Source organism: Hyaena hyaena, unplaced genomic scaffold (assembly GCF_003009895.1).
Source record: "Hyaena hyaena isolate Hyena2069 unplaced genomic scaffold, ASM300989v1 scaffold_419, whole genome shotgun sequence".
NCBI classification, from domain to species: domain Eukaryota; kingdom Metazoa; phylum Chordata; class Mammalia; order Carnivora; family Hyaenidae; genus Hyaena; species Hyaena hyaena.
The window spans coordinates 223,004-241,364 of record NW_024081053.1 but is presented as its reverse complement, the minus strand read 5'-3'; the positions used below and the strand labels follow the sequence as shown (position 1 = coordinate 241,364).

Here is an 18,361-nt window from a genome sequence, read left to right as displayed (position 1 = left end):
GTTATTGCCTATTTCTAGAAATGGTAGTAATTTTGATTTAGAGTCATCTGCCACTAATAATACTCACATTTCATCTAAGGTTAATATCACTCTTGAATCCTGAGCAAAATAACAAATGTACTTTCCTTATTTCACATTTATTTTAGACAAGTGACAATCTTCCTCAACTACTTCCCTCTACCCAGTCCTAAGATTTTGTTAGAGGTGAGATAATTTAAAATGCTCAGTGGAGACAGAGAGATTTATTTAAAAAATAATAATTCCTGGGGCTCCTGGGTGGCTCAGTTAGTTAAGTATCTGACTTCACCTCAGATCATGAGCTCACAGTTCGTGAGTTTGAGTCCCACAATGGGCTCCATGCTGACAGCTCAGGGCCTGGAGCCTGCTTTGAATTCTGTGTCTCCTTCTCTCTCTGCCCTTCCCTCTCTTGGGCTCGCTCGCTCTCTCTCTCTCTCTCTCTCTCTCTCTCTCCTCGTTTGCTCTTTCTCTCAAAAATGAATAAGCAAAAAAACCTTTAAAAATAATAATTCCTTCATTTTTCATGTAAACACATTATATCATACTAAACCTAAAATATATTTGACAGCTCTATCAGCTACTCAATTAGTAGTTTTAAATAGTCTACAATGTGGAACAATAAACTGCATTTTGGTATGAGTGAATAGCTTTTATCTACTTTCTGTGCTCTAATTCACATTTTGATGTACTTTTGATGTTGCTAGATATCCGTGGAATACAGGAGTTTTTGGACAAAGTATCTCAGCAGGGAATGGATGTTGCACTGCAGAAGGTAGAAAACAACATCAATAAAATGATCACCACTCTCTTTGACACCTTGAGAATAGAGGAATTGAATCGCTATCGAGACACTCTTAGGCGAGCCATCCTTGTTATGAATCCTGCTACTGCCAAATCCTTCATCACTGAGGTAAGTAACAATTGTCATGGGGTTGTGGTAGGTGAAAAACTAAATGCTTTGGAAGAAACCTCACAGACAAGTTGAAAATTAAGTGCTGGAGAGTAAACTACACAACTCTCATTAGCACTAATAGAGTAAGTAACACACTGAATTCCTTGCTCATTGCATTTATCCCCTACTCATTGCATTTATCCACTTAATTGCTGAGAATATTTGTATTTATATATTTAAGCACACAGCCAAGACGGTTTTAAGATATCTCATGGGAGTTCAAAACTGTTGTTCACCCTGAATTACTTTAACATGTTCTAAAGTCTCTAACCAATCCTTTAATTTTTGCAAGTCAGAATTTTAACTCAAAGAAAGATATACTTCAACCAGGCTATTATTGCCTGAACATGATTAATTTTTAAAAATATAGAGCAAGTTTACTTCTGTGAACTTCTGTGTACTCTGTAAACCTGTCTGAAACTCTACAAAGTCATGACCAGTGTACATTGCATGATGTTGCATTTTCAAAATCTTAATTGTGTCTATTCATTTACTTAGAAGCTCCAACACTTTGTAAAAATACAATTAAGACTTTTTAACAATTGCTATAACACCTTTATATTCTAAACTGATTGTTATTGCCCTGTCAGGATTATTGTTATTTTACTTCACATTTTTAATATTATAATGCTAGAACTTGTCATGACATTACATACTTTCACATGGGTTTTATTATTAGTGTTTTTAATTTTGGTGACTTTATTTGACTAATACTTTTTTCCTCACTTCTCTAGTAAGCTTTCTTTAGCTCTCAAAGTACTGTTATAAGGCCTCCAAATTAGGAATGTGTTAGAAATTCTTTGACACTCTATAATATAATTGGTGTCAAGGAACTGAAGCAGAATATAAATCACTAAGAAGAATAAAACTTTTGAAAAACTATCAATAATGCCATTTTTAACATTTTAATAGAGAACTTTGTTATGCAGTTAAGGACAAATGTAGAACACTGACCTTTTCTAATCTATCAAATTACTCAGAGTCTCATTGAACAATGAGATTTGTCTGCAATAGAAAGAATATTTCTAATTTTACAGGAGTTGTTTTTTTCTGTCAAGATTCACAAAATCTGCTAGAAAAATTAAGACAAAGTCACAAAGATATATAACTTAAATTGGAATCTTTTTTTTTTTTTAATTTTTTTTTTAAATGTTTTATTTATTTTTAGGAGAGAGAGAGAGAGACAGCGTGAGCAGGGGAGGGTCAGAGAGAGAGGGAGTCACAGGCTGAAACAGGCTCCAGGCTCTGAGCTGGCAGTCAGCACAGAGCCCGACGCGGGGCTCGAACCCACGAACCGCGAGATCATGACCTAAGCGAAAGTCGGACGCCCAACCAACTAAGCCACCCAGGTGCCCCTTAAATTGGAATCTTAAAATCATAATAAATGAGGCTGAAGCATATATGGTCATCTTTGGTTGCGGGTTGTGGAGATCAGAGAAGGCTTGTTGAGAAGGCACATTTGAATTGGACTTATTAACATGAGTTGGAATTCACAAAAGAAGTGTGTTATTCAACAGACAAATACAAGTCCATCTCAGCCAGTTTCTTCTAGTCATGTGGGGTTGGCAAATTGCTCAACATTTCTGAACCTCCATTTTGTCATCAATAAAATGAGAATACTATCCTGGTTTCAACCTAAACAATTTGTAACATAATGAAACATCCTGTATTATGCCTTAAGGGAGGTTAAAGGGTGGCGCCTAGTAGGTACTTAAGACATGCTAAGTTCTAGATCATTTTTTCTAGCATGTAGCACATTCCTGATCACAGCAGATGCTCAAAAATTACTTGGTGAGCTGAAAAGAATATGAAGATGTGCAAAGACACAGTCCTTGATTGTATACTCAGAATAGAGCAAGTAGTTTTGTATAGATTCAAAGTAGGATACATGAAAAAGAGAAGTGACACACTATGTAAAACATGGATTGCAATCAGATGGCAAAGGTCCGCAAGTGTCAGGTTACAGTTCATATATATTTACTCAGCAGTTAGAGGTAACAGGCTAAGAAGAGAGACAAGAAGATCAGAGCTTTTGCCAAATAATGATCTTTGCTTGTATTCTGACCACAGCCCCCATCCTTGACTCTGAACTTTGATACTTGTAATAATCTAATGTTTCCATCTTTGTTCCCAAACATATAGAATATATATTTTTGTGATTTTCCTCAGACTTCTCATCCTTTCTTTGCCCAGACACCATTCCTCCCTCCCCCCACTCACCTGTCTTTCACAATCACTGGTTTTACGTCTCCAAACTGTACCATGTTTATTCTCTACCCTCAATGGCAGGCAGAATGTTAACCCACCCACCTTTCCCATCCTAAGCTAGCTATACTAGCTTTGACCTCTAGAGTGGGTTCTATTTTCACTTGACTCTTTTCAAAAACCAATCAGCTTGCTTCTGCTCTCCCACGGGTTCCAGGAGCCTTTCCCCACTTAGGAAATAGACGGGCTCTTTAGTACTAGAAACAATTAATTCAAAAGGCAAGCAGCATGGAATTCAGAAGGCATGCCACATCAAAGGTCTGGAGATACAAAAATAGTTCTTGATTTAGAGGACCACTTGATCTAGTGGAGGAGGCAGGCTTATAACTAAATAATAAAATATGAAAGACAAATGTTATAATAGTGAGGAGTAAATGGTCCCTTTGGTAGAAGTGAGAAACTCTGCAGGGAGCTAGCATTCGGCAGGAAAAATTTCACAGATAATTTGCTTTACCAGAATTGTGCAAAATTATTAAGAATTTATTAGGCAGACAATGATAGGCAATTAGCAATTCAGTGTGTGTGCATGTGTCTGCGTGTCTGTGTGATTAACGGACAGAGTTTTAAAAATCAAATATAAGTGGAGATTTTGTAATAAAAAAAGCAAGAATCCCTTGGTCTACCTTTTTCTATCTCCAGTAATTATTTTCAGAATGAATTATTTTAATTTTTAAAATTTCATTTTTATTTGTTTTTGGAATACTCTACACATTCACATGACTCAAGATTTAAAAGTTTTAGAAGGATAACCTTCTACCACTATTTCTCAAACACCAGTTATCTTCTCAAAGGAAAAAAAAAATACATGTCTTATGTTCCAAGTATATACATATACATGTAGTTTATACATCATACATATACCTTTTCATTTTTTATTACACAGATAGTGACATATTACATATGTGCCTGAATTGTTGTTACTTAGTAACATCTAAGAGCTCATTCCATTGAGATCTATGAAGTGTTCTTTATAATTTTTAATGGTTATATAATATTTCATTAATAGATGGAGTCACTGTGAGGTTTTTTTCCCCATTTTTACTTACTCTAGTGAGTATTTGAGCTGACTTATTATTTTATCATCTATCTGTTTCATTTTTGATATTATAAGTGAAGACTTACTTCATTGACTTCACCAATATTCACAACCTCTTCTCACCTTACTCCGGCTTTTCTGCTTTGGAGAAAGCATGGTTCCCCTGATGGTCACTTCATGGCTCTTGCAGTCTTCTGCCTGCCTGTTACTTTACTTTTATATCGTGTTAGGAGCCTATATATTCTCCTCTATGACCATAAATAAATCTTTCATGGCTTGGCTAAAAGTTAATTCTATAGGATGGAAATCTATATATGTGCTTATACTTGTAATACTATGAATAATTTTCACTGCACAATGAAGTATTAGGATATGATTTGTTGAGGGTTTTTTCTCAGGTGTTTCATTTGAGTTACTACTTTCTTAGATTTTTCTCCCTAATTATATATTTTTTGGCTATGTAAAATCTAAACTCCTGTCTGAGACACATCTCCAAAATCCTCATTTTCTGTGTAAGGTCTTCCCTCCCAGAGCCCTTTCTTTCCTATGCAGTTTCTGGGACTTCCTCCAGCACCCACTTATCTGGGTCAGATCTACAAATTCTTGGATTTCATGCCTTCTAGTGTCTTAGTTTCCTATATTACTAGAGAATATCCTCAAATAACTACTGAAAGAAGGGTATGTGGAAGTTAGAATTTATCATTCTATTTATGAAAATATATTTGTTCTAACTTCATATTCATGAATAAGGTGCTAATTATAAACCTCTAGTTCAAAAATAATTTACCTCCGATCTTCAATAGCATTAATATTGTACTCTGCCCTTCAGTCAACTGAAAAGAAATCCAATGTATATTAGATCCTCATTTGTTTGAAGGTTGCTTGTTATTTGTGCTTTGAAACTTTTGAGAACTTTATTTTTAATGTTTTCAAATTTCACAATTACTTGTCTAAGTGGGTTTCTTTTACCACCCCTTTCACTCTGTGCTTGCTAAGGCTTTTTTTTTTTTTTTTCCTTTTAACATGCAAAGTATCTTTGACATCTCAAAGGTGACTCTTTAGAATTTATAAGGAAATGTTTTCTTATTTTCTCATATTATCTCTGTCTTTTCTAAGGTATTTTTTTCCTTACCTCATACTGCAGTTGTTTTAAAATGTTTTATGATCATTATTTGACATTAATATTTAGGAATTAATCAATAAATTGATTGAAAGTTGTACATACGAAGAGACCTTTTGGCTTATCCACTGCAAGCTTCCATTTAGACTGAAAAAATGGAACACTGCCATTTTGCTGGAAATGATATTAGATTTTATATGTATGTTTATGTGTGGTCTTTTTTTAGGATAATAATGCCAGCATTAATTTCCCCAATTTAGCCATGATGGTCTACTTGGTTGTTTTTAAAGTTTATTTACTTTGAGAGAGAAGGAGAGAGAGAAAAGAATCCCAAGCAGGTTCCACACTACCAGAGTGGACCCCTATGTGGGGCTTGAACTCACAAACCTTGAGATCATGACTTGAGCTGGAATCTAGAGTTGGATTCTTAACCAACTGAACCACCAAGGTACCCCATACTTGTATTTTTTAGAAAAGAATTATGTGTGTCTGTGTCTGTGTGTGTATATATACATATAAATGTCATTTTTCATGAGACTATGTGAGAAGGCCATTGTGAAAATCAGCATGCATTTAACTTGAGTCAGCCCTCTTTATTCACTAATACTTTTGCAAATTTCCAAATTTTCCTACTCAATAAAATTTATGTGTAATTTGAAAATCAATACTAGGGATGTTTTCACAAGTCAATCACAGAAATGTGCAGAGCTGTGAAAAATTTGTTGCCTGGCAGCCCAGACTCCCAGCTAAGGTTGAACAAAGCTGTGCTCTGCTTTCCTGCCCAGCTCTCATACTGTAAATGAATGTCCTTTTTGCAGTTTATTTAGTGTCTTTTTCTTCTCTTCTTTTTTTTTTTTTTTTTTGCATTTTCCATGCCATTTGTTGCTGATTTCACTGTTTAAAATGGCCTCCACACATGTACCCCAATGTTCATAGCAGCACTCTCAACAATAGCTAAAACATGGAAAGAGCCTAAGTGTCCATCAACGGACGAATGGATCCAGAAGATGTGGTTTATCTATACCATGGAATACTACATGGCAATGAGAAAGAATGAAATCTGGCTATGTGTAGCAACATGGATGGACCTTGAGGGTGTTATGCTGAGCAAAAAAAGTCAGGCAGAGAAGGACAAATATATGTTTGCACGTATAGGAGGATTAGGAGGAACTTGACGGAGGAACAAGGGAGAGAAGAAGGGGGGAAATGGTGGGGGAAAGGGAGAGAGGCAAACCATGAGAGACTCTTGAATGCTGACAAAAACTGAGGACTGATGGATGTGGGAGAGAGGAGGGATGGGCATGGAGGAGGACACTTGTGGAGATGAGCACTGAGTGTTGTGTGGAAACTAATTTGACAATAAACTATTTGTAAAAATAAATAAATAAATAAATAAATAAATAAATAAATAAAATGGCCTCCAAGTATAGTGCTTGAAGTTCTGCTTTTACTGAAATGTGTCTTATTAAAAAATACACAGTAGGTTTCATTCAGGCATGAGTACCTTGGTCATGAGTTCAATGTTAATGGATCAGCATGCTATTGTTTGGAAGTTTGTGTTGCCCTGCCCAATCTCATCTGTTGCAATCCTGTGCCCATCATGATGGTTTCAGGAGGTCGGGTCTTTGTGAACAGCTTAATTCCTGAGGATTACGTCCTCATAAATAGGACCAGTGTTGTTCTAAATGCTAAATAGAACCCTGCAGAGGGGCACCTGGGTGGCTCAGTCGGTTAGGCGTCTGACTTTGGCTTAGGTCATGATCTCACGGTTCGTGGGTTGGAGCCCTGCGTCGGGCTCTGTGCTGACAGCTAGCTCAGAGCCTGGAGCCTGTTTCAGATTCTGTGTCTCTCTCTCTGACCCTCCCCTGCTCATGTTGTCTCTCTCTCTATCTCTCAGAAATAAAAAAAAAAAAAAAAAAAAAAAAAAGAACCCTGCAGAACTCTCTAGCCCCTTCTACCATGTAAAAATATGAGAAGTCTGCAATCAAAAGAGGACCCTCTTCTGCATGGTGCCCCCATGCTGACACCTGCCTGAATTACCAGTTGGCAGAACTGTGAGACATAAATTTTGGCTTTTCATAAGCTACCCGACCTGTGATGTTTTGTAATAGAAGCCCAAATGGAGTAGGATATATATACCACATACAATAATCATATATACAATACATAGTCAATAAAATATCTTTAGATAGAAACATAATTAAAACCAGAGGCTTGTAGGAACCAAATCTTGTATTTCCCCTAGGAGCCGTGATTCAGCATTTATTAATTCCGTGTTCTCAGGAAATTTATAGCGCATAACTGCTGGTAATGACAAGCATTAACTCTGTTCTTATACCTTCAGCTATCATCTCACTCCTGCCCTCCATTTGGCTTGACATTTGTCAACTATCAAAATTTCTAGGGCTCAGCAGCAGGGAGGGCTCTCCGCTGCTGTGCCTTACTGCAATAACTCATCTTTGGCCTGCTCAATCACATTTCGTCAGATATCACTACTTTGTCTGCTTTTCTTTTTTCAGTAACTTATTTAAAAACACTTTTCTGGGGCATCTGGGTGGCTCAGTCAGTTAAGCATCTGACTTCGGCTCAGGTCATGACCTACCAGTTGATGAGTCTGAGCCTCACATTGGGTTCTCTCCTGTTAGCAAAGAGCCTGCTTCAGATCCTCTGTCTCCCTCTCTGTCCCTTCTCTGCTCATGCTTTCTCTAGTTCAAAAATAAATAAACAAATAAAAACAAGAAACAATAAATAATAAACAAACATTAAAAAAAAACAATTTTCTGATGGCCTTTTCCCTTTTTCCTGATGGTTATTGGTTTATATACCTATTCAACCTCTTATATTTTATTGGGGGTTAGGGTGTGATCCCTTTAACCTTTTTGAGTTGCAAATTCCAGAATGTTCTTTGATATTTTGGAGGCTAAAACTAAACATAAGGTACTTTACGAACCATTGTTAAAATTTTTAGGATATAATATCTTGAATCATGATATTTTAGATTTGGTAAGTACAGCATGCAACATTTTGTCCAAATTCCAAATTTACAGTTGAAATAAACTAAAGGCTTCTCTAGAACCAATCAATATTCATCTCTAACTTCCTCCAGCAGTGTTTAACACCTTCACAGCTAGTGCTGATTGTGGATGGTAAGGGACATTCACAGTTTGAAAACAGCAAAGATGTCTTCAGGTCAAAGGGTATAGATTGTCAGATTCTAAGAGAAGTATTTGTAGAAATAACTTACCAAGGATTGTATGATGGATAGAAAGGCAAATGAAGCTAGAAAGACACTGATGGACTGGGATAAAAGGAGAGCTAGAGGAAGTAAAGGTTATGATGAGGGCAGAGACTGGTTCAGTAAACACGGCAGAGAGGGAGAGGAGAAATTCTAGCCAAGGAGGGGGGATAGCAGAACTCTTACCTTTATCACTTCCTATACATTCTAAGTGGGCATAGAAAGTTGTTGAAATAGTCAAAGAAAATTTTAAGTGAAAAGTCAAAAGAATGGGTTTTAAAAAAGAAATTGCTCACTTAGCATTGTCTTTTAATTGCTAAAGGGAAAAATGGGCATATCAATTCTGTTTGTATCTTTTTTCTGTCTCTGGAGCAATTATGTGGCACTGAGTTAATTATGCTCCCTTTGAAGTCTTAGAAATTTAATATATTACATGTCTACAGTTAGTGCTCCACCTCTCATTCAAGAGTTTCAAAGCTTTAAGAAAAACACTGCTGTTATGTGCAGCTGAGTAAATCAACCTGCTGTGACACTGGCAGAAAATTGTTACCACAATGTACCTGCTAGTGTCCTTGAAATTAATAGGGGGAAACAAGAGTGCTTACATGGTTTGATTTAAATATGGATTAGGATGATATTTTGAAAAACAATTTTTTTAAATATAGGATAGATTTGCGTTGGAAACTACACAACTTGTAGCCTTTCTAGAAAGTATACAACAACCCTATATAAATTAGAAAATTTTGGTCATGGCTGTTAGTTTTCAGGTTTTATAAGAAAGTCAATTCTTTGAAAACAGTAAGTTTTATTACTTATATGGTAATGAACATCATTTCCTCTGTACAGTTTTTCAAGATTTCAAAAAAAGAACCCTGCTGTTACATGAAATCCTTTTGTTTTGCAATGAGAGAAGTGTTTTATCTCTTATTCCTTAAACTTACTTTATGAAATAGTTTTCATTTCACTGTACTATATCCCAGAGACCTCTGATCTTGTCAAACAATGTAGAAGCAAAGTTACTTACTTCAAATATATAAGCAGCTTGCCAGAAATAAGCCTTTAGTAGGGTTTAGGAAACAATGAAGATATCTTTCTCAATGGATATTGCAAAGTTCTCAGTCATTAAAAGGGTATTCTGAATATTCAAATTACTGTGATAGTTTTTTAATAGTTGTTTAAATAACTCAGTGTTTCAACAAAAAGGAAATTATTTGAAGACATTATGCAATGCAGTTTTTTTTTTTAAGATGACACTAGTAATAATATTTGAAAAAGGAACTTAAATCAATTTTCACCAAAATGTATCCATTGCATGAAAGTCTCTCTAATACTACTGTGTTCATAGAAGGCTGTTGTGCATTTTTAAAGTAAACTTTATATTGAAATTTAACATATACAAGAGTAGTGCACATAAGTGTGTAACTCAACAAATTTCCATGCAACCAGTCTCCAGGTCAAGAAACAGAAACAGGTTCCCTTTCTATACACCACTCAGTTATAACCCTGTTGAAGGTCACCATTATCCTTACTTTGAACATAGTAAACTAGTCATGATTGATTTTAAACTATGTATGAATATCATCATGCTTTATAGATTGTTTTGTCTGTATTCTGTTGTTCAACATTGTATTTATGACATATGTTGAAATATGTAGGCAAAATCCATTCATTCTGATTGCTTCAAAGTATTTCATTGTATAAATATGCCACAGTTAATATAACTTATGTTGATGATTTTTTTCTAGTTTTGCTTATTACAAATAGTGGTTTTTATGCATGTATTTTTGTTGTGTGTTCACTTAGGAATAGAATTTCTAGCTCAAGAGACATACATAAGGTATGCAATTTATTAAAGCCAGCTGATATAGACAGTTTTCCAAATTGTTTATAGCAGTTTGGATCTCTATTAGTAGCAAGTAGGAGTATTTCAATTTTCCACTTTCTTACCCACACTTTTTCTCTGCCTTCTTCATTTTATTTATCCTCATGGAAATGCATTAGATTTAGATTTTGGTTTTAATTTATATTATCCTGATGGATTTTTTTTTTTTATATTTATTGGCTTTTTAAATCTGTTTGTTTATGGAGTTCCCATTCAAGTCATTTTCTTTTTTTTATGTTGGGGAGGAAGAACTTCCTGTGCACTTCAAGGTCCTTCTAGCTGGACTAAGAATCAAATTGACAAGAGACAGATTAATAGAAGAAACCAAATTTAATTTTTAACATACAAGGAATCCACACAAACATGAAATTCCAAAGACAGTCAGGCAAAGTGAAGTAATATGTCATCCTGAACTAAGGAGAAGGGGGTAGGGATCTGAGACTTCAAGAGAAAGAAGTGCAATTCATAGGAAGAGTAAATTTTTGGTAAGCAAATGTTTACTGGACTATTCAGAAACAATAGGACACAGAGGACTTCTATGCAATAAGCCTTTGTTGGGCTCTTCCCTGCCTATATACATTTTATAATGTAGTTATCTGTGGTGATAGCTCACTCCTGGAGTGGGTCCTCTATCTAAATCCTTTAGGCAGTGGTTGGGGGGTGGGAGTAAAGAGCTTTCCCTGACTCTGCTGGATTTAGATTGATTTTACATCAAAATAATATTCATACCAAAGTAGCATATTTTAAAGGAACCTATCCCAAACCCCTTCAGTTGAAAAGAATGTTAGAAGTTCCTATCACCAGTGAATAAAATTGGATACTTGAGAGTCATAGTGTAATTATTCCTGTACAGCATCTTGTATATTTCCATATTTTTTTTTTCTCTTTAAGATGAAGCCCATGATTTTAGGAGAGACTAAGAGACTATATTGGTGATTTCATTGGAATAAGAATCTTTCTATGCTCCCATGATCCCAAAAGTTAATCATGCTGGATTTTATAATGAAATTTGTACCTTTTTCCAAGGGCCCAAAAGTCATGGGTCATCAAGTAGCAGCTAATGGCCAATCACTCAAAAATTCAACTGATTCATATAGATATGTTTTTTACAATGGCATGGGATTTTAAAGGGGGAAAAAAGAAGTTTTAACTTAACTTGAGTAAAACAAATAAAGCTTCCGATAGACATCATTTCATTCCTGACTTTATTTTTCTTGTATCATATTTATCAACTATTATTGAACTGCTCTCCAAACTGAGTTTTTGCTTTAGCTCAGTATTGTATTGAACTTGAAAGGCCGCTCTGTTACCAGTCACCTCACAGTTTAAGATTTGTTTTTTCCTTTTAATGAGAAAATCTCGAGTTTGTTTTACTTTCCACTTGACTAAACTCATATGACAGTTCTTGCTTCTGTTAATGGGGCCTGAAAGAGCATCGGGCTTTGCTTTTCTGGTTGGAGCTCTGTTTCACTCTCAGAAGGTTCCCCTGAAGAAGGGAACTCAGCAGGGAATTAGGTTCCACTAAGTTCAATCTCATAATAAGACAGATCCAACTCACCTGTCTCCTGTGAGCTGATTTGGGATACAGATATTGGTGAACAGTTCACTACTAACTTTCTCTAACAATCTAAAAGTCATTTAACAATTTTTGCCTTTGCGACATCATATCTGGTAGTTTTCTTTTTCTGTTAGGTTTTCAGATGGGTTCAACATTTCATTCTATTCTGTTTATTGAAACAAAATGAAATAAAAAAACGCCTGAACATTAGTGAGGGTTATACTCTTAATTGAACTATAAAACCAAAATTGCTTCAATCTTTAAAACAAGGCAATTAAAGTTCTTCTTTAATCCATTATTCATTTATTCAGACAATATGTTTAAAGTTATTCTGTGTAAGGCAATGTGTAAAGTGATGCTGGGAATAAAATTATGAATGATATATGATTCTAGCTCCCAAGGGACATACAGACTAATAAGGAAAATGTTGTAAACATAAAATGTACAAAATAATGAAACCACAGGAAAATAAAATATTATTTTATTATTATAAAATTATAATAAAACAGTTAAGTTACTCCCTTCAACTCACAGAGAAAGAAAATAAACCAAAGTTCTCTCTAAAACTTGATCACATAAAGTTTGCAAATAATGTATGAGATTGCCCATATCTAAAAGTAAACCAAATATTTATTTGTTGTGGGACAACTAAGAAATCTTGACTACTTCAGGAAATTCTTGGGACACCTGGGTGGCTCAGTCGGTTGAGCTAACTTTAGCTCAGATGATGATCTCATGGTGCCTGAGTTTGAGCCCTGTGTTGGTCTTCTGAAGATAATTCCAATCTTCAGTCCTTCTCTCTTTCTGCCCCTTCCTCACGTGTGTTCTCCTCTGTCTCAATAATAAATAAATCTTTAAAAAAAAGAAAGAAAGAAATTCTTACCATCACATGCTATAGTCTTATCAAAGGAACTCTAGAATTTGAATGAAGTTCCTGCCACAAAGTTCTGTGGAAAAACAAACAAACAAAAACAAAGGGATTATTGAATAGACCTAATGATAAATTCGAAGATTAGAATTCAGCAATGCTTGTCTATTACAGTCTAGAGAATAAATATATCAGACCTGGAAAGCAAGGACATGCCAAGATATAAAAGCTTTTTTTTTGTTTGTGTTTGTTTTGTTTTGTTTTGTTTGTCTTATGCCAGGCACAATTTATCAGCTCTTAACCTGGTCTAAGTGAAATGGTTTTCAAAATTATGTACCTCCTTGCTTCTCCCATTTTCAACATCACCTTTTGAAGCTAGGAGAATGGTGAGCCCCTGTATTTAAGCACTAGAGAGATATTTGCTCCAAACTAATAAATTAACAATTTAATTAATATACCAGTTTCTAGTAAATCTGCTTAGTACATAAATGACAAACACATGCTACAAGTAGCATTATAATCCATTTCCAGACTGAAACAGAGATTATTACACTCTGCCCTGCTCCTCTAGGCAGTGATGGCAAATGGATCTTAGTTAACACAGGAGTCTAAATCTATTTGCCAGCCTAGGTTAGTATGAGTCAGTTTCCCAGAACTTAATCAATTCCTTAAATGCTTCTGACAAAATCAATATTTTAGATTTGTAGAAGACTAGTTTTTAAAGTACAGCTACCCCATGAAACATTTTTGAAATGTTAGCTGGTACCCCTAGGTTACAATTCTATTTATACTTTTTCTCACTGTAATATAGATAAATAGGAATGAAATAAACTGTTTAGGTAGAACCTAGAATATTAAGAAGGTCCATTTGATTTTTCCAGCAAACCCTATTTTTAACAGAATACGAGGATTCTAAGCACATGAGGATTAACAGATTAAATTTATATGTGTCAACCAACACTAAAATTATATGAACATGTAGGTCCATTAATTTCAAATACTAATCACTTTAAATATGTATACTACTTGATGAGACAACATTTAAGTCAATATTTGAAACTTATATTTAGGATTTAGATGTAAAGTAATATGGCAGAAGGGCATTTTTCCATAAATGAAATGAAGCATGAATAATGCTGAGATGGAAGTTCACAATTTGCAAGTTGGAACAGGGGACACAGGTTATCTAAAGTATAGAGTATAGGATGCAAAGTTAGGAGATAAGGTGGTACCAAGTGGGTAGGTGAAAACCATTGAATGTCAGACCTACAATGGCAGCATTAACATGGAATTTGGAGTCAGCTTTTGCCAACTGGCTGTGTAGCCCTGGCCAAGCCACTTAAAATCATTCAGCTTGATTTTCCTCATCTATAAAACGGAGTAGCTCTAGATCACAGAGGGTTTTTTGTTTTGTTTTGTTTTTGAAGACTATATTTGGTAATATAAATACAATGTATAGAGTAATGTTCATACTCAGTAAAAATTTAACCGTGTTCAGAGTTGTAAGTCAGATAAAGAAGAAAATAAAAATGATGCTGGAGTTAATAGACTCGGGACTGATTGGGTATGTGAAATGAAGTTGAGATGTGGGCAACAGAGGTTGATCCTATATTTCAAGTCTGGGTCTCTAAGAAGTTAATGGTTTTGGTTGTTGTTGTTTTTGGGGTTTTTAATATTATTTATTTTTGAGAGAGACAGAGACAGAGAGACAGAATGCAAAGCAGAGGGGGTGGGTGGGGGGCAGAGAGAGACAGAAATGCAGAATCAGAACCAGGCTCCAGCTCTGAGCTGTCAGCACAGAGCCTGATGCAGAGCCTGATGCAGGCTGGAACTCACGAGGCCAGCCGTGAGATCATGACCAGAGCCGAAGTCAGACACTTAAGTGACTGAGCCACCCAGGTACCCAAAGGAAGTTAATGTTTTGAAATCAGGAACAAAAGAAGGTAAACAGATTTTGAGGTAATATGATCAATGTAGTTTTAGTAAACAATTTGATGTTATTTTGGAATATCTAGATTGAGACATGCATCAGATTGCTGGAAATGAATGAACAGAATCCACCTGTGCCAAGGAAAAGCAGTGTTAGCCAGATCATTGGTGACCTTTGAAAAAATATTCCTTGGGCACCTTGGGTGGCTCAGTTGGTTAAGCCCTGACATCAGCTCAAGTCATGATCCCGTGGTTCATGAGTTCAAGCCCTGCATTGGCTTTGTACTGACAGTTCAGAGCCTGGAGTCTACATTGGATTCTGTCTCTCTCTCTCTCTCTCTCTCTCTCTCTCTCTCTCTCTCTCTCTCATTGTATTCTGTGTGTGTGTGTCTCTCTCTGCCCCTCCACTGCCCTCTCTCTCTCTCTCTCTCCCTCTCTCTCAAAAATGAATAAACATTTAAAAATCTTTAAAAGAAATGAAAAATTATTCTTATTAAAATAGTGTGTGGGGGAAAGGTTGTAAGGAAATAAATAATGAAGTGGTTGTTAGAAAATAAGCAGAGTTAAGAATCAGCAGCTTTTTCAAGTTAAGCAGTAAACGGGATGGTCAAATGGTACTGTACCTTAGGAAGAAACCTAGTTCAAGGAAGATTTTTTTCCAAGACTATTTCATGGAAGTAAGGGAGATCAGGAAGGAAGGGAGAAATTGAAGATACAAGATATAGGAAAAAATCAATATAGAATTACTGATAAAAGTAGGATCAATGTTATTAATAGGTCATATTTGAATGGGAAAGAAGCTGAATAAATAAGAAAGGATTAAAATATGGAGAATTTGAAGGTAACGAGGAAGGGCTCAATTGCATCTGGACAGAATATGTGTATAGTAGAATCAATGGATACTAATTTGTCTCCTGTAAGCGTTTAGTAGACGCGATGCAGAGGCAGAAAAAATGAAGTAAAAAAGAATGGTTTACCCAAGGAGGGGGACTAGCCAACCAACAACTACAGAAGAATCAGGCTGCCCATGTGTTTAAAAACTGCCTCAAGTGACTTATTGTAATGTTCACCCTACTGCTTCTGAAGCTTCAGTGTGTTACTAATGTGGGGAATTTGTTAAAATGCAATTTCTGACTCTGTAAGTATGAGCCTTAGATTTTGTATTTCTATTAAGCACCCAGATAACACTGGAAAGAGCATGAATAGAATGTTTCCATCCTCATAGAAAGTTCTGTTGACCAGTATTGCTCTACAACTTCAATTTATATCAAAGAAACCTTTGTCTGAATCTCGGAATAACTACCATTAGGAGAGTATAGAAATTTGATAACAAGTGTTGCCTAACAGTATATATAACTTTTCAGCATAAGTAACAATAATACAACTAACACAGCTGCCTAATTGCATTTCAAACTATAACAGATATTTCTTGGCCCACTAGTCTGAGACACATTAGTTGTTGGAAATAATAATAATAATAATAATAATAATAATAAAAGAGTTATTTTCTGGCAATCTCTATTAACTAAAGTGTTAGAACAATGAATGTTTCTTTCTAAACTGATATTGCAGGATCTCTAGTGTCTTTCAAAACTTGCCATTTTCTTTTACCTTTCCACCAGGGTTCTTATATCAGTATTGCTATGTTGGATGACCTAGTTGTTTCAACTGTAAGATGGACACATGTGCCACTACCAGGGAAATTCACTAATCACAAGCACGGGAGGCTGTTACCAATTTCATTCTCCGGAGCCTCCTGATCAGAGCAAGATGTCTCCTCCAGCCCAATAGTAGTCCTGGTGTCCCAACACTAAACCTTATTCCCCAGGCACTGAGTCCTCATTTCAGTCAAAAGTAGTAGTATAGGGGTGCCGGGGTGGCTCAGTTGGTTGGGCAACTGACTTCAGCTCAGGTCATGGTCTTATGGTTCATGGGTTCGAGCCCCATGTCTGGCTCTGTGCCTGGAGCCTGCTTCAGATTCTGTGTCTTCCTCTCTCTCTGATCCTCCCCCACTCATGTTCTCTCTCTCTCTCAGATATAATAAAAAAAGTAGTAGTAGTGTATTCTGTTTCTTTAGCTTGACAGAAAATTTCTGGTGATCTGGTATTTATTTTATCTATTTTTGTATTGCAGTTCCTTTCTCTATGCTGTTAGGCACTCATAGACCATAGCAGGATGTGTGGTAATGCCTCCAATTAGACCCAAAGATTAGAAATACCAAATTTGGGTTGTTCCATTTCATACAATGTCCAGTGAAGTTGAAGTTTGGACCATATCCACCCAGAGAATGAGTGGATCTAACCAGGGCATGTAGCTCTCATTCCTCAGAAGTCCAGGTATATTCCCTCATGACTAACCAGCTTAAGCAAACAGACCACTGTGATCCCACCTTGCCAGCCAGCCTCTCACACATAAAATGAATAGCTGAGATGGCTGGATCTAAACCATGCTGGGCTGTGGCACAAAACAAAGCTGCTCCTTCAAATGCCAACAAACTCTGAATACAATAATCACTTTGTATTTACTCTAAAAGAGAATTCCAATAATAACAGGGGAAACAAAAATAGATAAACAAACAAACAAAAATGGCACTTAAAATTACCCTGCAGACTAATTCAGGTTGTTTTTCTAGCATTGTTTAATGGACACATATCTTTGTGAATTTTGGATCTTTTAAATCGAATACTATTCTCATTATTATTGTTATCCTTTGTTAGACTCTAAGCTTCACGGGGTCAGAGTCTTCATTTATTCAACTTTAAATCCTCCAATATATGCAACCTAATATGTTGTAATAGGCAGCTCCAAATAAACTGTAAATTTTAGAGATGAAAATTTCCCCAAAGATTCATAATTCTAACTACTTGATTTTGAGAGTTTTAGACATCCTATAACTGATTTAATAAGAACTATGTTATATATACCAGGATATACCAAACATGTTCCTTCTTACCTAATTGCAGCCTTTTCCCCTTCCAACTCTATGCAAAATAGGAAAATATAGTTTAATAAATAACTGGCTCAGTCAGTTAAGTATCCCATTCTTGATTTTGGCTCAGGTCATAATCTCATGGTCATGAGATCCAGCCCAGTGTTGGGCTCAGGGCAAAGTGTAGAACCTGTTTGGGATTCTTTCTCTCTCTTTCTCTCTCTCTCCTCCCCTGCTCATGTTCTCTCTTTCTCTTTCTCAAAATAAATAAATAAACTTAAGAAAAAAAATAAATATAAGGCCTAAGGAAAGTGTAAATTAGAGTAGAAGGTTAAATTTTAGGAGAGAATTTACCATATCAAAATATAGATAAGGGGTGCCTGGGTGGCTTAGTCGGTTAAGCGTCCGACTTTCGCTTAGGTCATGATCTCGCGGTTCGTGAGTTCGAGGCCCGCTTCGGGCTCTGTGCTGATTGCCAGCTCAGAGCCTGGAGCCTATTTCAGAGTCTGTATCTCCCTCTCTCTCTGACCCTCCCCTGCTCACGCTGTCTCTCTCTCTCCTAGAAGTAA

At 35.9% G+C, this 18,361-nt stretch overlaps 1 protein-coding gene across 1 annotated transcript in view; it reads left to right on the top strand.

Annotated features, from left to right (window-relative positions):
• Positions 1-18,361, top strand: part of LOC120245495 (glutamate receptor ionotropic, delta-2-like) — a gene marked incomplete at its 3' end in the record, with an annotated part of 915,851 nt that overhangs the window by 777,018 nt on the left and 120,472 nt on the right. Inside the window, exon 4 of the mRNA XM_039252574.1 lies at positions 723-928. Coding sequence (XP_039108505.1) covers positions 723-928 — 206 coding nt within the window. The remainder of the gene's footprint in view (positions 1-722; positions 929-18,361) is intronic.